This window comes from Blennius ocellaris (assembly GCF_963422515.1).
Source record: "Blennius ocellaris genome assembly, chromosome: 4".
In the NCBI taxonomy this organism is placed as follows: domain Eukaryota; kingdom Metazoa; phylum Chordata; class Actinopteri; order Blenniiformes; family Blenniidae; genus Blennius; species Blennius ocellaris.
In genome coordinates this window covers 1,777,771-1,799,484 of record NC_137653.1, presented here as the reverse complement: position 1 = coordinate 1,799,484, position 21,714 = coordinate 1,777,771, and the positions used below count along the sequence as shown (strand labels likewise).

General features: G+C 48.5%; 1 protein-coding gene across 5 annotated transcripts in view; it reads right to left on the bottom strand.

Moving 5' to 3' along the window:
• kcnab2a (potassium voltage-gated channel subfamily A regulatory beta subunit 2a) overlaps positions 1–21,714 on the bottom strand; it is a gene marked incomplete at its 5' end in the record, with an annotated part of 60,930 nt that overhangs the window by 26,452 nt on the left and 12,764 nt on the right. Inside the window, one exon of one of the 5 annotated variants that reach the window (XM_080494739.1) lies at positions 10,550–10,761. The exons of the other annotated variants lie outside the window; for them this stretch is intronic. Within the exon in view, the coding sequence (XP_080350865.1) occupies positions 10,550–10,761 (212 nt within the window). Of the gene's footprint in view, positions 1–10,549; positions 10,762–21,714 lie in introns of those variants that run through there. 5 annotated transcript variants of the gene reach the window in all.

Here is a 21,714-nt window from a genome sequence, read left to right as displayed (position 1 = left end):
GGTTCACCTAAACTAGGAACCTGGTTCACCTGAACCAGATGTTTCTGGTCTGTCTGTCCACACCAGGAACCTGGTTCACCTGAACCAGATGTTTCTGGTCTGTCGTCCACACCAGGAACCTGGTTCACCTAAACTAGGAACCTGGTTCACCTGAACCAGATGTTTCTGGTCTGTCGTCCACACCAGGAACCTGGTTCACCTGAACCAGATGTTTCTGGCCTGTCGTCCACACCAGGAACCTGGTTCACCTGAACCAGATGTTTCTGGTCTGTCGTCCACACCAGGAACCTGGTTCACCTAAACTAGGAACCTGGTTCACCTGAACCAGATGTTTCTAGCCTGTCGTCCACACCAGGAACCTGGTTCACCTGAACCAGATGTTTCTGGCCTGTCGTCCACACCAGGAACCTGGTTCACCTGAACCAGGAACCTGGTTCACCTGAACCAGATGTTTCTGTCCTGTCGTCCACACCAGGAACCTGGTTCACCTGAACCAGATGTTTCTGTCCTGTCGTCCACACCAGGAACCTGGTTCACCTGAACCAGATGTTTCTGGCCTGTCGTCCACACCAGGAACCTGGTTCACCTGAACCAGATGTTTCTAGCCTGTCGTCCACACCAGGAACCTGGTTCACCTGAACCAGATGTTTCTGGTCTGTCGTCCACACCAGGAACCTGGTTCACCTGAACCAGATGTTTCTAGCCTGTCGTCCACACCAGGAACCTGGTTCACCTGAACCAGATGTTTCTAGCCTGTCGTCCACACCAGGAACCTGGTTCACCTGAACCAGATGTTTCTGGCCTGTCGTCCACACCAGGAACCTGGTTCACCTGAACCAGGAACCTGGTTCACCTGAACCAGATGTTTCTGTCCTGTCGTCCACACCAGGAACCTGGTTCACCTGAACCAGATGTTTCTGTCCTGTCGTCCACACCAGGAACCTGGTTCACCTGAACCAGATGTTTCTGGCCTGTCGTCCACACCAGGAACCTGGTTCACCTGAACCAGATGTTTCTAGCCTGTCGTCCACACCAGGAACCTGGTTCACCTGAACCAGATGTTTCTAGCCTGTCGTCCACACCAGGCGGTTCTAGAAGCGTGAAAACAGGTTTTTTTTTTTAACACGTATCCCAGAGTGGGGAAATTCTAAAACCCCGGCGTGTGCCGTCCGCCGTTAACCATAAAAACACTTTACGTGCCAAAACACCAAGAACGTGTTCCGACTCACTAGAACTCGGTTCTAATCCGAACTAAAGGAACCACAGAGGTTCTCCTCCAGCGTGTTGGGGTTCCGGTTGAGAAGCGACGTTTCATTAACGTTGCCCGGTCACGCTACGCCTTCGTCGTCGAGCGCTGAGGAAATGAATTTTCCTTCCCGGGAACCTTCTGGACGACCTCCTCGCTGGCCGGACATTAAACGGCGTGTGCGCCGTCGCACGCCGCTTCCTGCCGCCCGAGAGGACGTGCAATGTTATTTCATTAAGACGACTGTACGGATCCCAGAGGGCCGCTGGCACCGGAGCACTTCAAGACAGCTGTCAATGGCGGTTTATTTTTTAAATAAAAAAAAAATGTTTTTTTATTTGGGTATAAACAGATTGTCAGCTCAGAGGCTTTTCCTTCAGGCTGAATTTGGTTTTTTTTTTTTTCCCTTCAAACTCGGGCTTTTTCAGTCTGGGGATAAATCTGCCAGCGCCTGTAGGGATGAAGAAAAGAAAATTCTGCTATATGGTGAAGACGAGCGAGAGGGAAACTTAAAAAAACCTGCGGGGGTTTCTCATGCAGGATCTTTAATGTCATACCGAGCTGTACTCTAATACTCTAGTACTCTAATACTCTAGTACTCTAATACTCTAGTACTTGGAATCGTAGCAAAAGGAGGCGGCCTTTCATCACCTTTACTTGAAATAAGAAAATTAAAAAGGAAGTAAATGTCTTTAAAAGAAGCAACTTATATAATCTAGATTCCTTATGTCTAGATCGAATTTTGTTTTTTTCAATTTAATGTCTGTGGACTTGCTGGAAAAGGAAGAATGAAAGTAATTCTGCACATTTATCCACGATAACCTTCAACAAACTCATATTCATGTGTTTATTGTTACGAACAACACGGCGGAGCGTTGTTGTTGTTATTGTTGATTGATTCCTGCTGCAAACGACAAAGTGAACGCGCTTCCTTCTGAGTTTCCTTTCAGAAACATTTAGTGTTTACACGTCGACTTCATGTCTATTTACACCAGGAGAGGAGAGGATAGAGAGAATAAAGAGGAGAGGATAGAGAGAATAAAGAGGAGAGGAGAGGAGAGAATAAAGAGGAGAGGAGAGGAGAGGAGAAGAGAGGAGAGAAGAAAATAAAGAGGAGAGGAGAAGAGAGGAGAGAAGAGAATGGAGAGGAGAGGAGAGGAGAGAAGAGAATAAAGAGGAGAGGAGAGAAGAGAATAAAGAGGAGAGGAGAGGAGAGGAGAGGAGAAGAGAGGAGAGAAGAGAATAAAGAGGAGAGGAGAGAAGAGAATAAAGAGGAGAGGAGAGGAGAGGAGAGGAGAGGAGAGGAGAGGAGAAGAGAGGAGAGGAGAGAAGAGAATAAAGAGGAGAGGAGAGAAGAGAATAAAGAGGAGAGGAGAGGAGAGGAGAGGAGAAGAGAGGAGAGAAGAAAATAAAGAGGAGAGGAGAAGAGAGGAGAGAAGAGAATAAAGAGGAGAGGAGAGGATAGGAGAGGAGAGGAGAGGAGAGAAGAGAATAAAGAGGAGAGGAGAGGATAGGAGAGGAGAGGAGAGGAGAGAAGAGAATAAAGAGGAGAGGAGAGGAGAGAATAGAGGAGAGAATAAAGAGAAGAGAATAAAGAGGAGAGGAGAGGAGAGAATAAAGAGGAGAGGAGAAGAGAGGAGAGAAGAGAATAAAGAAGAGAAGAGGAGAGGAGAGAAGAGAGGAGAGAAGAGAATAAAGAAGAGAAGAGGAGAGGAGAGGAGAGGAGAGAATAAAGAGGAGAGGAGAAGAGAGGAGAGAAGAGAATAAAGAAGAGAAGAGGAGAGAAGAGAAGAGAATAAAGAAGAGAAGAGGAGAGGAGAGGAGAGAAGAGAAGAGAATAAAGAAGAGAAGAGGAGAGGAGAAAATAAAGAGGAGAGAAGAGAATAAAGAAGAGAAGAGAGGAGAGAACAGAACAGCTGTTTTTAAAAAGTTGTGTTTCCAGTGGCTCCGGCAGCGTCGTCATGTGAACCCAAAACCCAAAACACAACGGACGTTTTTCCGTTTGCACTTGAAAACAAAGTGAACTAAAGCTGGCAGGAGTCAAACATCAAACATCAAACATCAAACATCAAACATTAAATATGAAACATGAAACATGAAACAACAGTTGTGACAAATAGAAACTTCATGTCTGCGCTTCCCGTAGGGTTTGTGGAATCTGATTGGCCGGCGGCGGCCCGAGTGGGCGTCCCCGTCACGGGGAACGCTGGAACTGTTTGATTTATTTATTTATTTATTTATTACACAATAAACGGAACTAAGAAGCTCACAGGAATCAGAGAAAGACGGAGAATCACTCCAGAGCAAACTGGTGCCATCTGCCCGATTTGAAGCAAATAAAGAAAACGTCGAGGTTGAACATTCACAATACACGCGGCGGAGCGCGGTGGCGTGCTAGCGCTAAAAGCTCCCGCCTCCCCAGGCGGCGGAGTCGCCTGGCGTTTGGCGCTACGCTCTCCCTTCAGCCGCTGCCGCGCAGCGTTATGCAACGTTCAGATGCCGCTCATGCAGAAAAGCAAGGCCAAACACAAATCGCAGCGTCGATTCAGGGTTCTTTTATGAATCCAAAGACCTTGCGCACGTGAACGCGCTGCACAAACACAATACCCCCACACGCCGCTGTACACTCGCCCTACAGGAGGACAACGGTCCGGCTGGACGACGTCCCTACGTCCCTGCGCTCGTACGGTACGAGACGTCGGGAATTAATAAATCGGAGCTCTTTGTAGGGCGAGTTTTAACCCTTAGATCCACACGTGGGGTCAAAAACCCCGCGGGTTGTTATTCTTCAACGTCTTTACAACGAAAAGTATATTCATATTCCAGGTATTCCTCAGAAAACATGTTTGTGACATGAGGCCATTTGCATTTTTATTTATTTTGTCATTCATTTGAAGAAAGTGCAGTTTTTGCATCACGACCCCCACTCTTCCACAAGTGGGGGTCAGAAATGACCCCAAGCAGTTCCGATGGAATCTTCTATGAAACTTTAATTCTTAGAAACTCTGACAGTCTCACTTACACATCTGATGTCAGCCGTCTCACCACTGGAGGACCTTTTTACCCAGCATGTAAGCATTATCTCCATTTATGAACTTATTATATGACAAATTATGATGCGTGATCAGATTAGTGATCAAATTAGCCTAATTGGTTGTTAGCTAACAGTGTTGTATTTAGGTAGGTAACTGCAATGTCTTAAAATTAATGAAAAAATTAATAAAAATGCAAATGGCCTCATGTCACAAACATGTTTTATGAGGAATAGCTAGAATATTAAAATATCACAACTCTTTGTTTTAAAGATTTTGACGAATAACAAGCCAGTATTGCAAAAACGCACTGATTTGAATCGGGGTCATTTTTGACCCCCACTTGTGGAAGAGAGTCGGTTCTGGTCGGTTGTGCATCCGAGGGTTAAAGGCGACATCGCGCGGCGTGCCGAGACGCACACGCCGGCTCTAATTAAACTCCATCAGTGAGGCAAAGGAAGAACAGCTGCCTTGGTTTTCCCCTTCAACACCAGTGTGTCTCTCAGGAAGACACACTGGAGGAGCAGAATCCCCCACAACGCCTAAACCGCAACCTCGCTTTTTTTTCTTCTTTCTTCCTGTTTTTGTTTTTATTTTGTTTTAGTTTTGTTCTGTTTTTCTTTGTTTTATGTCCTTTTATTTTTGCTTTTGTTATCATTGTTGTGATTATTTTGGTTTTTGCTCTGTTGTTGCTCAGACTGGTTTCATCTCATGGCAGTTGGAAAATATTTAGATCACTGTGGTTATTGTATTATTAAAATGAAAAAAAAATGTATGGAGCACTAACAAGGGTATTGTATGTTTCTCCCCACCCAGTCTCTCTCTGTCTTTCCTCTCCTCTCCTCCATCCTTTCACCCCCACCATTCCTCAGAATTCCTCCACCTCTGACTCTGGTTTCTACAAAGTTTCTCCTGTTGGGGGAGTTTTTTTTTTCCACAGTCGCAAACAAACCTGCTGCTCATGTGGATATGATGGGCTTTTCTATTTTCTCTATAAAAGCACATTGGAATGACTGTAATGTATTTAAAAATGTCTTTCTTTTAATTTAATAAAAAAATAAAAAAAATAAACCGTAGCACAAGCCCACATCGGTAACCTCTGGGGGGGTTGGATGGCAGGGGGGGGGGGGGGGGGTCTCCTCGGCGTTTTCCCCCTTTTTTCCTTCAACGTGGATCCGAAGTGGCTGAAATCTGCACAAACCTCGGTATTGAACGCTGCGGCGGCGTTCTGCAGGAGCTGCCCACCGTCCGTCTATTTCTGATTCATACTACAGGGTGGGGGGGGGGGGTGTAAGGAGGGGGGGGGGGCTCAGAACGCAGGGAAAACGTCCCAGCATGCACCCACACTCACGACGGCGCAGATCTCACACCCACGGCTTTTCGCCGGCGCGTGCGAGGAAATATTGGGAAACAAGCGAGAGGCTTGACTTTTTATTATTATTATTATTATTATTATTATTATTAATAATATTATTATTATAACACTCAGAAATCCCCCCACCGTCAGTGATTCACAGCTCCTGTGCAGGATCGTCTAAAACTCTCATTTTCACTCTCCACACTTTGTTTCCTGCTGCCATCTGTTACGTCAAGTTAACTTCAAGGTACGATAAACAAAGGCTGTGCCGGGGGGGGGGGGGGGGGGGGTGGACGAGGGAGGGGGGGGGTGTCAGTGGTTATGATACGTTACAACTTCACGCGGCACAACGGTGGGATTTAAACGCCAAACGCTTACGGCTGCAATTCCACTGTCAACTTTACAACAAGCGACTGCGGCGGTGGACCTGGGGGGGTTGTGGGGGGGGGGGGGGGGGGGGGAAATCCTCCTCCTGACAGCCTGGAGCCGCGGACAGTTACTGGTGGATTTACACCGGGGGGGGGGAGTTGAGTCAGCGCCGGGCCGCATGCCTCTGCAGCAAACGACACCGGCTGCAGCAAAGAACAATACTGCGCTTTGAGAATTTATAAATATAACCACCAACACCCCCCCACCCCCCAACACCCCCAACCCCACCCACAGCGCTTTCCTACAGTTTCTGTGGACGACGCAGAAAAAAAAACCCCAAATATATATAAAATGATAAAATTGCAGTCCGGCTGAAAAGTGATCTCAAACCTCATCACCTTTATTTGCTTCTCGGCGGAAAATAAAACTGGATTTTCAGACGTTTGGCTGACGGAGGAAAACTGGACACTGTTGGGGGAGGGGGGGGGGGGGGGGGGGGGGGGCAGGAAACAGCATTTTGGGATTTTTAATCTCAAGCTGATTAGATTACGAAGCAGGGTTTGGTACTGAAATAAGGTCTGTAGTGGACACAGGGAAAATACAACGTACATTAATAAATACATACATTTTAAGGAATAGCTTCATCTTGAATAAGCCTGAGTCAGCGTTATTGAGCCTGAACCTCGGAAGCGATTACATCGACAGTAAGTAATCTGATTAAACACTTCTATGGGATTATCTTGCCCAGGCTAATCTACTAGGTGGGAAAAAAAAAACCCCCGTTTATTATCCGATCACAGTTCACGTCAACAGACCGCCAGTGTCACAGAGCAAAGCATTATGGGATTGATGCACTGACGGAATTCAACCGTCGACGGGAAATACTTCTCACTGGAAAAAAAGCAACTTTACGAAAGCGGTGGAACTTTTCGACAACGCTCCGAACGAGTCGGCGTGTAACTGGAGGGAAACACAACTTTCTAAAAAAAAAAAAAAAAAAATGCTCCAGTGTTTATGACGTTACGACGAAAAGAATCATGCAGAAACTTCATGGTCGACCTCGTCACTTGTATTTATGTCTTCAGGAAAATATCGTAAAGTGTAAAAACGTAGGAAGAAATATGGATGTTGCTTGATTTATCTCACTTGTAATGTAAAAAAATACCCTAACATCACCGTGGCAACGCCGTCTAGTACTGTACGAGCTGGAAGTATTTGTTTGCAGTAGAAAAAGGTCAAAACTAAACGTCAGAAGCGCAGTAAGGGTAATATTTAAGTTTGATTTTAGTCACAAACTTGTTTTTTTTATTAAAGATTCAGGAATCAGAAACTGTAAGGAACATTTTTCAATTCAACCATTTAGCTTTTTTTTTTTTTTTTTTTTTTTTAAATCTACTCCACTCTAACACCTTCCACCCCGCTCTGCGGCGAGGCTCTTATTATGGAAGTCGCTCCTCACCTGCACTTCCTTCCCCCAATCTCACAGATTCTCCTCCAGAAAGACGACTTTACATAATCATGAGCCGTTTTCTGTGCATCATTAATTCAGTCCTGACTGAAGGCATTTAATCAGGAGGGGGGGGGGGGGGGGGCTCTGCCAGTCAAGCTTGATGATGTTAACCTCCTATCTGCCCGACGCAGAGCCGCTCTGCAGAACCCCCCCCCCCCCCCATAATGGAAGACGTTTGATGGGTTCCCTGCTCTGGTGAGGAGAGGTCACCTGCAGCCTCACACCTTTGCACACAGATTGGAAGCGTCGAGATTGGAGGCGGCGGGAAACCGAGGCGACTGCATGCAAACGAGGCTGATCTGAAATCTGAAATCCCACCGGGGGGGGGGGGGGGGGGTTGTTTTTTTTCTGCCGGCAAAGTTTTGTCGGGTGGAAACAAGACAGATTTAACCGTTATTCTTTTGGTTATGAAACCACGGACCTCTTCAGCCGTCTGAACGTCGAAATGGGAAAAATTCAAAGTCTCTTTTATAAATGAAAGAAGGAAAGAAAGAGAGAGAGAGAGAGAGAGAGAGAGAAGCACAAGGATGAAAAGAGAAGCGACCATGTTAAAGGGCTGCGAGCTTCGACTCCCACAGGCGTGTTTGAAAGATCCACAGTGACATGAGCACAGATCAGTCCAGCCTACTGTACTTCCTCTGGGGCGCAGCGCCTCCGCCAGCATTAACCTTAGCCATCCTCCCCTCCCCTCCCCTCCCCTCCCCTCTCTCTCTCTCTCTCTTTCTTTCTCTCTGCCAGAACAAAAAAAAAAACCATAAAACACTCTCGTCGTAGCCGCGGTGCATGAATCCCTGCGCCTCAACGCCGCATTCAGGCCGGCGTTACCTTCGGTTTACATCAGACACGCCGTGCACTTCGGACCGAGGAAGCGGAGAACACAAACAGCCGCTGCCCCCCCCCCCCCCACTCCACCCCCCTCAACCCCCCCCGAGCCAAAAGTCATTTCACTCATTCAATATCATTAGCCTCAATAATGACAGTGTGCAAAACGCGGCGAGGCTGTCGGATGCACAAGACTGTGATTTGCCTTGGGACAAGAGAGCGGGGGAGGGGGGGGGGTTTCCTCCAATGAAACCACAATTAGGGACGGAATCTAAAAATATACAGTAAACAGATCGAGTCTGAAAGAAAACGTTTTAAAAAGTGCCTTTCTGCTCCGACGCTAAACTGCGTCGTACAAATCGTCGTTCAGTGATTAAAGCCGCTTCACCAAATAAATGTCTCTTATAAGAATCCGTCTGTCCACGCCGATGTCCATGTCCTCGCTATTGCTAATGTCTATTGGCGTTACTGTGTGGCGCCACTACGGAAACAAACAACAGCACACCTTGTGGCCAAACATGGGAACTGCGTCGCTTTCTGACATTTCTGACATCGGACGTCGTTTTCAAAACGTTGAAAAATGATACGTTTTCACTTGAAACGTTGTTTAAACGGGTCCGAAGGTGCAATAACTTTAAACTCAAACCCGCGACGTGGAAGGTCACGTCACGTATTTCCTGTGTTTGCTAAATTACTGTCACTGGTGATTCTGGGAGGATGCTTTTACTTTGAAAGAGGAATCAATTGCATGCGAAATATTGTATCAGCATGCAGCCGCATCAACGCGCTATTACTACTTTATGACACCGACATTATTGTCAGCCTGTATTAATTCCTCTATCATCAGATCAGAAAACAACTTCTGCTCTCGGCACAACTTCACCGTCGTTTCTGGAACAGAAAAGAACTAAAGTACGACTTTTGGTTTTGGAGACGGACGCCGAGACAAAAGCTCGGCACTTTCGTCGCGACTCCGGTGTCAAAATGTGCTCGATATATTTCCACCACACAGTAACGAGCAGAGAAACACACTTTGGTGACACTTTGCGAGACGCGGAGAACAACAAACATCGCAGCTTCACTCGATGTCGTCACCGGGGAGCGTCTCCACGCAGGAGAAGCGCTACTCCACATTATTTCAGTACAATTCGGTTTTATTGGCCCTTTAAATGAGGAGACGTGTCGGGTAAAATCCCGAATTCATCAAGCAGACACTCAGCGTTAACGAGGGTCCTCCTCGTTTTCTCTACACTTTACTCACATCTTCTTTTTTTTTTTTTTATATCGAGTACGCCTCTTTAAACAGGCTCCTCCAGCCTCAACGTGCATTTAAACAACCTCCACTTCACGATCCTCCTCCTCCAGCGTGTAAAAGCTCATTTGAATAATTCACCAAGACATTTGCATTTAGACATAAACGCGTTTTCTGCAAGCAAACCCCCGAATGGAGGCCGAGTCCCGATGAAACGCCGTCGTGAGGCCGCGGCCCCGCACTTCAGAACTTCGCCAACAACGAGACACGAAACCTTGTTTTATCTGCCGCATTTGAATAAGAGCAAGAGGATGGCGAGTTACGACAATCAGCTGACTGGAGGGTCGCGGAGGAAAATTTCAATGTTGCGTCACATGCAGTCGTAGACAAAAGCCAATGATTATGCGAAGTGTCGGCGCTTGGCGTCACTCGCCTGTCAGAGTAAGAGCACGGAGAACAGCCTCTGTGATTTCACATTCAGAAAGTTCTGCCCTGACGTGACGACAACATCCCGTCAGCGTAAAGCAAACAAACACACAAAAAAACGCCGGAACGCCGGGACTCATCTGGCGTAAGAGAGACTTAATGAATTCCTCTTTGTAATCTGAACAAAACGGGACCTTTCTGAGGTTTTGTTTGCCGCCCGGAGCCGATTTAGACATCAAAGATCAGCGAATCAAAACTACACACCAACCCGCCCGGACCCTCAGCCTCAGTTTAAACACAATTAGAGCTCTGACCTCTTTTCTTATCGGTCAGGAGGAGTTTGAACGTCTGTTGGCTTCCATGTTATTCACAATTAGGGGGATATAACGTCTTCCTCCAGATGTTTGTGTGTATTTAATCACTCTGCTTTATCTCATATCAAGCATATTGAGCGAGTGAAGGAACGTCCCTCGCCCTCCGACGCCCGTCAATCGACGTTCGCATTAAGAAAAAAAAGCGGGAGGCCGTCCCCTACCTATACTTCATGCCCGTCTTCATGCTCTGCTCGCTGGACGAGGGCACGCTCTGCACCGACAGCTGCCCCAGGCTGCGGGCCACCATGGCCACGGCCCTGAACTTGCTGCGGGTGCCGGTGTTGGGGCTGTTGACGTTCTGCCGGTTCAGCCGGTCCTCCGTGTTGCGGCTCACGCCGCCGCGGTGGTCGGTGCACACCAGGGAGACCTGCATCCTGCCGGCTGGCGGGCGACCGTCCCGGCCGCGGGACTCCCGGTGTTAAGACAGACGTCTGGACGGGTGAGGAAGGAAGGAAGGAAAAAAAAAAAAACGTGTCCGGATCCCGGAGGGTCAGTTCAGTCTGCGGGACGTCGGCGTTCCTCCAAATGCGTCGTTGCCGACGACGAGGACGCAGACGACCGATCAGGTGGAAACAAAAAAAATCCCGTCAAGGGGAGTCCGACTCTAAGAGCGACATTACAGCCTCTCTGGCTGGAAACAAACAAAAGCAGTGTGTGCAACCCCTGTACACAAATGCCTCCAATCCGGGGGGAACCCAGGCGAGGACGACCTAGACGCCGGCGGCGGCTGCGAGGACTCCCCTCTGGAAGTTTGCCCTTCGATTCACTCGGCTGATCCTCGTCGTTCCGATCGTCTCGCCCCAAGTTGTGCGGCCGGCGGCTCCGTCTCAGAGCGCAGGACGCCTCTCGCCGTGGCGACGCACGGATCCGCGCGAAGGGATGGAGAGAATGAGACTCGGCGTGGAGGTTCTCATCTCTCCTTTGCCTCTCCCCCCCCCAACCCCACCCCACCCTCCGGAGGTCCACCCCTCGCAGCTGCCGCCCGTTGGAGTAACTCCTGCTGCGTGCGAGCAAAAGGGCAACCCTCACTCCTCGGCGCCGACCGCGGGATTAAACTTACATCTGTACGCCTTGTGCCGAGCGCAGAGCGGCACGGCGCTCACAGGCAGATGGGAGGAGAGAGAGAGAGAGGGAGAGAGGGAGGGAGGGAGGGAGGGAGGGAGGGAGGGAGGGATATGAGAAGGAACATTCAGAGAGCAGTGTGAGAGCGCCGGGCATTGAAATTTGCTGCCGCCACTCTCCGAAGAAAGGGAAATGCATTTCCTGCACTCATCTTTGTCCGTCTGTTGCCCTGCAGCCAAGTCCACTTTACTTTATTCTGAAAGGGAATGTAGGAGGGGGGGGGGGGGGGGATTGCCAGTAGTCCATGGTCGGTTTCTCACGTGGGTCTGGTCAAATGCCCGTGAAATATTCATTATGTAACTTTATCAGTGACAATAAAAGTCGCAGGCAGCGACAGATACAACAGATTCAGTGGTTTTTTTTGTGTGTGTGTTTTTTTTACAGCTACATTTCAAGTCCGTAACGTGGAAATGGCGAGATAAAGGCCGGTGACAAACTGCGGCGCTCCCTCCCGGTCTCATCCATCATTATGGTTTATTAGAAGCTGATCTAATCACCAATCATAGAGGCTGCTAAGTGAGTCGGCTCGCCTCTGGAGCCAACGCTCCCAAACAGGAGAATGGTCGTGGCGTGAAAGTAAACACCTCAGTCGGCGGAGGAGACCGTAGATCACACTCACACACACACACACACACACACACACACACACACTCCCGGTAATATAACACCGAAGCTTATCTAAATGGACCGGCGAGTGCTTCAGAGAGATAATTAAACGTGGTGCCATCAGGAGCGGACACGTATGGCGGAGCCGTGGAAGAAGAAGAAGAAGAAGCGACCCCCCATCAGAGGAATCCGGCAAACAGGCTGTCGCTGAACCGACAACACTATTCTCAGAACTCTGACCTTTTGATCCCCGGGACTTTAAATAGAGCCCCGGGGGGGGAAAGGTGCTTTAATTGAACTGGAATTTGATTTGGGTTCCCCGCTGGACGCTCCCTGCCAGTGACAAAGACCATGGAGTTTAAAGTCCTAGTGAAATGTAACACACTACTTTGCAAAAAACGATAGTTGGGGTTCTACTTGTAAGGTTCCTCCGACTCTGCCCCACCACTGTTGTCGCATAACAAAGTTATTTGAATTTTGAATCTCCAGCCGAGGAAGTCGGGGGAATCCTTCTTCTTCGTGGGCGTGACGTCACGAGTTGTGCAGATCTCCATCTGTTGTGTTTATATCGGCTTGTTTCCTCTTAAATATCCAAGTTTTTACAGTGTTTTGAAGTTATAGTCGGTGTTTTATGAGCCTTGACGAAAGATTGAGCCTGGAAGAGACCGAGAGAGGAGGAAAGGAGCACGGGCGGCTACCGGCTAGCGGGAGCTGCTAGCTCGGGCAGCTAGCGGTAGCCGCTAGCTCGGGCAGCTAGTAGACGAGTAAGTAACACCTGGACTCATCTTCGGTGATTCCACAGTCTTCTAGCTCTTGGACGTGTTGGATCCAGGAAGTCGGTCGTTCTGCCAAAAGTCAGGAGCCTCAAAGCCTCAAAGGTGAAAAGTGGCGGCTGCTGAGGCGAGGAGACGAGGACGAATGGAGGACGAAGCGTCTTCTGCTTCCTCAAACATGTTCCAGACGGGGTCACCGATGGCAGAACCACCTTCTGTGTCTTCTTCATCAATCACTGGGTTTGAAATGACGATGATGATGAAATCTGGTTCAATTCAGCCTCTTCGTGGTCAAAACTCTGATCCTCCATAATGTAAACACAACTTGGGCGTGTGCACAACTCGTGACGTCACTCTATTATTGTCAGAAGCTCCGCCCAGCAGAGGAAATAGCGCCGTTTATCGGCTATTTTCTCGCGGATTGTCGTGTTTTAACATTTACCCCTTCAGCCAGTTAGCATGAAAAACGTCCCTAGAAGAGACACCAGAGTGTTTTGGAGGAGGAATTTTCATTTCACTAGGACTTTAAAGGGAGGCCCCGGTGTCAAAATGCCAGTCACATCGAATGTGTGTCTGGCTGCAGCAGCAGAGGAAACGATCGATGACTTCTTCGCGTCCCTTCCTTCGGGTCAGGGGGACGGGGGACGGGGGACGGATTTGAGGATTCGCCCTTCGTCGCCGGCCTGTTTCGACAAAGCAGCTGAGTATGACAGTGTGACCCGACGTCCTCCATGTGCTCGCCGCCTCCGCCGGGGAAACGTGACGCCATAATTCAACTCTGCTCTGCTGGACCGACACGGGGGGGGGGGGGGGGGGGGGGGGGGGGGCGGTGAGGAACTGTCGGATTAACACACTCCGTTAATGGAAGTCCTGGACGCTGACAAATAGTCTGAGCTGACGAGCTCCAGCAGTGGGACACAAGTGTTTACCGTTGGAAACGTAAGGAAACACCCTGGACAATTACAAACAACAGAAAACAAGCTGAAGTTATATTCTGGAACAACGAGCTCACAAAGACGCATTCAGCTCTGATTCTGTGTTCAAGAAAGCAGAAAGTCTAATATTTTTCCAGGATTAATGAAAATACTCGGTAACGTACATGAATAAAGAGTCATTACCGGACAGAAGGAGCCTGATTTATCCACATCTAAAAATCTCCACGTTTATCGACTCCGGTGTGACGCGAGGTCTATTAAATCAGCACAGGCATGCATCATCCGACAAGCCCGGGATCCATCAGTGAGCAGGATCGATAGAGCGACCGTCTTTAAACGCGCTGCTCGCATTTCCACCAGATGAGCGCCAAGACGTATGAACAGTTTACTTTAAGGCCCCTGGAAATGAAACTCCACGGATCGCCTGGAGCTCCGTAATAAACAATTAAACTGACCTGAAAACGTGTCGGAACGAGAGAGGAGATAACCAGACGAGCACGTCATTAAAGATGGCCGACAGATGATCACAGGGAGTGAAGCAAGCCCGACTAATAAATTCTCATTTCTGATGATGTCCTTGTTGACCATGCAGAATCTGAGTGAAGTGTGATTACATTTAGCAGAATTGCTCAAATCTTCAGTTAAGGACCTCAGAAGATTCCGCTGAGCGGTAGGCGGTGGTGCCCCGCGACCCCGTGACCCCGCGATGCAAGAAGTGGGAAATTCAGGGTCAGATACTGGAGGATGGCCGTTAAACGTATTTGCTTTGAAAGCAAACTCTTAAGTTTCTTGTTGTTTTTGTCAACTTGTGTTCAGCCACTGCTGCTCAAAAGCCTTCAGATGCACCGACGGCAGTTTGGCCACATGGTGGCGCAGTGGTTAGCGCTCAGGCCACCCCCCCCCCAGCTCTCCAGGACACACTTCTAAAATAGATTATTAATCTCAACGTTGTTCTTCTGACTAAATAAATGCTAAATCAAAAAAAAAAGGGGGGGGGGTTTGGCCAAATAGGATTGGAAATTGGAAATCTGCAGCCGCCTTCCAACTATTCTCATCCTCATTACGCTTTTCACACGACAGTAAGCCGCCTCTGAGGAACTAGTTATGGAGATCGATGAAGGACTAATGCAGCAAAACCAATAATAACAATAGAAGAAATAAGTTGGAGCCGCGTGGAAAATGGTCACGAAAAGGAGATATTGATGCAAATTTAATTCTCTGTTTGTGAACGGACCCACAGGAAGGCTCTCCCTGGTTGGATGGACTGTAAATATCAATATGTGGACTCAAAATCTGGATAATGAGGAACTATTTAGAATTCCACGGCGACGGGAACGATCAAAACCGCGGTGGCGGAGGACGCCCTCTGATCCAAGGAGGCGGCTTGAACTCACCGTCGCACCCTGTTCATGTGTCAGGAGTCCTTGGGGACGATGCTGATCCATCGGAGTGTGAATGTGACGGGAGACGCAGTTAAATGTGTCGTATAAATAAAGTCCATTCATCTTTTATGCCTTGTTAAAAAAAAAAACAGAAAACAAGATACAGTAGTGACTCACTGGCCTAAATTGCTGTCGTCGCCGTGCCTGATTTTAAATTGCGCATATATGTATAGTCAACTAAAATAAATACGCCTCGGTTTAATCTACTGGGAATAAATCTTTAGACCATCGAGACTAAACAGTCTGTCAGTTTAGGACGAATGCTTCCCCTCCTCCGTGATCATATCCACCTTTCACGCACTCCATTAATCAAGGATTCCTTTTCTACCGTCGAGGTGATTCTGCCACCGAGCCGCTCTATTCATCGCGGCGTGACCGAGGCCATTTAAAACGAACCTCCATTTGTCGTTGGAGCCAAATTGCTAATCATCCTCATTGTGAGCGGGAATCACGGTGCGACGAAGCGCTCGTTTAAAAAGAAAAAAGAAGTAATTTCAGTATTAATGCAGGGGGGAAACAACTCAACAATCCCAAACAAGCAAATCCTATTAGTTGCCATTGTTAGTGGCAACTTAATAGGATCTACATATTATCCTCCGCTTGTGTTGCGGCCTTCACCTGCTCGCCGTGTCACGTGTGGTTATCTGAAAAAAAAATCTACTGAAATCCTTGACTGTAACTGTAAGTGAATGCAGCGGACTGAAACGGCCCTGTACTTCACTGGATGTGTGCGGGGGAGGAGGAGAGAAAAGCTGAGGATCCGTGTGTGTGTGTGTGTGTGTGTGTGTGTGTGTGTGTGGTGTGTGTGTGTGTGTGTGCGTTTCCACGATCACGACTGCAGCAGAGTAGAACGAACTAAAACCAACAACAGCAATCTTTCGCTGCAGATGGAAGAGAAACCGGAGGGCGAAAATCTAAATCCAACCTGTGAACCGTCCTGCAGCGCCGAGCGGAACGGAAACACACACACACACACACACACACACACACACACACACACACACACACACACACACACACACACACACGCAAAATCAGAGTTATTGGTTTTGTTCGGTGTGTGTCCGTAGTCAGAGCGAGGCGTAAGGCCATCCCATAATTGCTGTTTATTTATCTATTTATCTTTGCACTGTTTTTAATTCTTGTTAAAGCCACTTTGTGTTACTTCAACGTGTAAAAAAGTGCTATTGTGGCGGTTGCTAGGATCCAGGCCTCTCACCCAGAGAACTATGGGTAAAGGGGGCGGGGTTGAGCTCTCCCGCAGGCGCGGGAAATCCTAGGATCCAGCTAGGATCCAGGCCTCTCACCCAGAGAACTATGGGTAAAGGGGGCGGGGTTTGAGCTCTCCCGCAGACGCGGGAAATCCTAGGATCCAGCTAGGATCCAGGCCTCTCACCCAGAGCACTATGGGTAAAGGGGGGCGGGGTTTGAGCTCTCCCGCAGGCGCGGGAAATCCTAGGATCCAGCTAGGATCCAGGCCTCTCACCAGAGCACTATGGGTAAAGGGGGCGGGGTTTGAGCTCTCCCGCAGGCGCGGGAGAGCTCAAACCCCGCCCCATTTACCCATAGTTCTCTGGGGTGAGAGGCCTGGATCCTAGCAACTGCCACAATATAGAAATAAAGATTGATTTGATCTGATAATGAAGCCTTCAGAGTCCGTCTCTTCCAGAACACTAAAGGAATACCTTCCCGAGTGTGTGTGTGTGTGTGTGTGTGTGTGTGTGTGTGTGTGTGAGTGGGTGAAGAGGCTTAACGGAGTTAATGGAAAGAGATGTGGAGGTCAGACAGATTGACGGTGTTGATCGACAGATGTGCTAATGCCTCTCCCCGGCAGCTCGAAACGTCCCGGGCTGCATCGACTGTCTCTCCTCGGACCCGCCGTTTAATCACCATAACGAGCGTTTGATGAATCCAGAGCCTCCACTTGCAAAAGGGGTCGTTTACCAACGGGGTTGTCGTGGCAACAGCGTCGCGGCGCACGTGCCTGTGTGTGCGTGTGTGTGGGGCTTCGGTTACTACTGATCAAACGACTCCAATTAAACCGAACATGACTGATTTACACAACCCACCTAATCCGAGAGAGAGAGAGAGAGAAAGAGAGAACGAGAGAGAGAGAGCGAGAGAACGAGAGAGAGAGACAGAGAGCGAGTGACAGTGCGAGAGAGAGCGAGAGAGAGAGAGAGACAGAGAGCGAGTGACAGTGCGAGAGAGAGCGAGAGAGAGAGAGACAGAGAGAGCAAGAGACCGAGACAGAGAGAGAGAGAGAGAGAGCGAGAGAGAGAGCGAGAGAAAGAGAGAGAGGCAGAGAGCGAGTGACAGTGCGAGAGAGAGAGAGAATGAGAGAGAGAGACAGAGAGCGAGTGACAGTGCGAGAGAGAGCGAGAGAGAGAGAAAGAGAGTGAGAGAGCGAGAGAGAGAGAGAGAGCGAGAGAGAGAGAGAGCGAGCGAGAGAGACACAGAGAGAGAGAGAGCAAGAGAGAGAGCGAGAGAGAGAGAGCAAGCAAGAGAGAGATACAGAGAGAGAGAGAGAGAGAGAGAGAGAGAGCAAGCAAGAGAGAGAGAGAGAGGGCGAGAGAGAGAGCAAGCAAGAGAGCGAGAGAGAGAGAGAGTGAGGGAGAAAGAGCGAGCGAAAGAGACACAGAGAGAGAGAGAGAGAGCAAGAGAGAGAGTGAGAGACAGAGAGAGAGAGAGCGAGAGAGAGAGTGAGATTCCTGTGGAGGGACGAGGCGGGACACATCTGTTAGCGATGGTTAGCTCCTGCAGGCTCAGGAGGAGTCGCCATCGCCGCCGTCCTCGCCGACACGTCGGGCTGAGTGGGAGGGCCGAGGACAGGAAACCCCCACGCTTACGTAATCTAGAACAATCTGAGTGTCGGCTTCTGGATTGCACCAGATAATTTATTATTATTTTTTTTTTAGACAGTACAGATAATTACGGTAACATCAGCAGTTTCCCGATCGCGTTACGACGACACCGACGTCTTTCTGTCGTACGGCAGTGGAGGGATTCAGCATCTCGCCTGGAGGCAGAAGGTGTTTAAACCCAACATGACGGATTTACACAACCCACCTAATCCCAGAGAGAGAGAGAGAGAGAGAGAGAGAGAGAGCGAGAGAGAGCGAGAGAAAGAGAGAGACGAGAGAGAGAGACAGAGAGCGAGTGACAGTGCGAGAGAGAACGAGAGAGAGACAGAGAGCGAGTGACAGTGCGAGAGAGAGTGAGAGAGCGAGAGAGAGTGAGAGAGCGAGAGAGAGAAAGAGAGAGAGAGAGTGAGAGAGGGAGACAGAGACAGAGAGACATACAGAGAGACAGCGAGGGAGACAGAGACAGAGAGAGTGAGAGTGTAAGAGAGAGCGAGAGAGTGCAAGAAGAGAGCGAGAGAGAGTGTGAGAGTGAGAGAGCGAGAGAGAGAGTGAGAGAGAGCGAGAGAGAGCGAGAGAAAGAGAGAGAACGAGAGAGAGAGACAGAGAGCGAGTGACAGTGCGAGAGAGAACGAGAGAGAGACAGAGAGCGAGTGACAGTGCGAGAGAGAGTGAGAGAGCGAGAGAGAGTGAGAGAGCGAGAGAGAGAAAGAGAGAGAGAGAGTGAGAGAGGGAGACAGAGACAGAGAGACATACAGAGAGACAGTGAGGGAGACAGAGACAGAGAGAGTGAGAGTGTAAGAGAGAGCGAGAGAGTGCAAGAGAGAGCGAGAGAGAGAGTGAGAGAGCGAGAGAGAGAGTGAGAGAGCGAGAGCGAGTGAGAGTGAGAAAGCGAGAGCAAGAGAGAGAGAGAGAGAGTGAGAGCGAGTATGAGAGAGAGAGAGAGAGAAAGAGAGAGAGAAAAAGAGAGAGCAAGAGAGAGAGAGAGAGAGAGAGAGTGCGAGAATGAGAGAGAGAAAGAGAGTGCAAGAGAGAGAGAACGGGAGAGAGAGAGAGAGCGAGACAGACAGAGAGAGAGAGTGAGAGAAAGAGAGACAACGGGAGAGAGAGAGAGAGAGAGAGAGAGAGAATAATCTGTCCTCCTCCTGCCGGTGTGTATGTGTCGTTCCTCAGGATTGGTGTTGCCGGGCAGAAACGTTTCTTATTGCAGCGACCGTCTTCACTTCCTGTCCAGACTCGACTCCCAGGTTCAGTGAAGACGCTTCGTAAAGTCGCCCTGAAGTGACGAGCCCGGGCGTCCTCGACCAGCCGGAGGCCGCGAAGGTCAGCCGGGGTGAAACATCGGATTAATGCAAAAAGCTATTTGAACCTAAAGCTCTCTATAATCCCGTTGAAGAAGTGCTGTATGGAAGAGAGATAAACCGAGCTTTGTCGTCGACGGGCCCGATTCTCTCATCCTGAAAATCTTGAAAAAGCAGATAATCACACTGCTGCAAGAGGTTGAATCTCGAAGAATCCTCTGAGCTTCACCTCAAGCCGGCGACAAACTGTGTGACTTTTAACCACGCGTCCCAGCTGGCCACCGTGAACCTGACAACTCCGGGTGATTCCAGTGAATCACAACACACACTGGGATTTTATTGGACTTTCAGAACTGGACTCACCAGAGTACAAAGAAACAAGAAGGCCGTTGCTGGGCTAATCCCCGCCGGAGGGCTTTATATTTTCTCACAAAGCCAGCTCTAAGGCAGCACACTTGGTACACTAGAGGGTGTTCCATGGGTCCTAGTAGATAATTATGTAGAATCTGAAAGGTCTTCTTCATAAGCTATGTCAAAATACGTCTCCAGAGCCCAAAAGGTGTTTTTTATGCACTTAGTGACCCTGTGACCTGATATTCAATTAGGTCATGGTCACCATGGTGCCCCTTCTCCCCAGGTGGAGTGTCCATGTGTGAAGTTTGGTGACTGTGGCCCAGGAACTGCTGAGAAATGAGGAGAAATGCTTATATGAAAATACATGTATTGTGCAACCATGACGAGCAAACTTCAGACCCTACCAATCTTCAAGGTCAAGGTCAGGTCAATTGGTGTACTGGAGGTTATCCCCAGAGTACTAGTAGGTGTGTATAAAATTCCAGAGCCCTAGCTCAAAAACCTAGGCCTCGAGATCCCAAAATGTGTTTTTAAGCACTTCGTGACCCTGTGATCTACTCAATAAGCAAATTAGGTCAAGGTCACCAGTAGTGTCCCTTCCCCCTCTGAGGTGTATCCACATGTGAAGTTTGGTCACTGTGGGCCCAGGGGTTGCCGAGATATAGGTAGAAACGTTTCGAACGGACGGACGTACGGACGTACGTAGGTAGGCTGTTTCAAGATCCCCCTTCGGGGCCTATCGGCTACGGCGGGGGATAAAAAAAACAAGTGACTATCAACTTTCAGCCGAGGAGAAAATTGTGAGGAAAATTCCAACGAGGAGCGACGGATCAGACAGACACTGAAAAGAGATGCACTCTTTTTTAAATATATATATATAATTTTTTTGAGAAGTCAGTCGACCGCGTAACAGAAAACTTCCCTCAGCATTAAATTTGCAGGAGCGACAAAACCAAGCGAAATGTTCTGAAAGCATCAGTGAACTTTCTGCCTCAAATCTGAGGAATACTACGACTCAATATACTCCCAGAGTGTAATATCCTTTAAAAACAAATAAATAAAAGGTTTTTCAAGCCTTGTAACTAGAGAGGACAGGATAATATGATATTTACAATAAATAAACACTTGAGTATACGACAATAATGTGTTTGCATCTTGACATTTGCTCCAATGATCAGAGAAAGCTATAATAGTAATATTTTTGTGAATTAATCACACGTTTGTCTACAATTCTACTGCTGTCATTTAGAATTTGCAGAGCATGAATGCAAAGTGCATGAAATCTGATATATCACTGTTTGCTGTATGTACACCGAGCACCACGGGTCAACGAGTTCGGTCCCAGGAGGAGGAAAAAAATAAAAAAAAACATCTGCAAATCTACTTCAACCTAAATTCTATTCCCACGAGAATATTAGCACCTCGAATCAATTCATGGAGAAGAATCAGCTGATTTAGAATTATGACGGCACAGGATGAACTAATGTTCATGAGCAGCAAGAAAAACAAGCATCAGACATGAAAGAGAAATAAAAACAAACAAACTCCCAAACGGGACTCGAACCAGGGACTTTATTTAGTCCACAGTGCTAACCGCTAACCGCTAACCGCTACCCGCCTCACTTCCCAGACAAAGAAGACGGTAAACACGGATATTTTTCCTTGAAAAGTCAAAAGGTCGTCGTTTTACCACCAGAAGAACTAAAATGTGACTTTATGAAGTTTGTCCATCGCTGCACCCCCTCCCCACTCCGTCACCCCCTCCCCACCGAACACCAGGAGCTGCGACGATCGATTATAAAACCCCGGCGAGACAAACTTCAGAGGAGGAGGAGAGGAGGAGGAAGAGGAGGAGGAGGAGGAGAGAAGCCGTGACCCCGTCAACTTTTTAAACTAGGACAACTTTAACATTTCATTCAGGCTGTTTAGGGG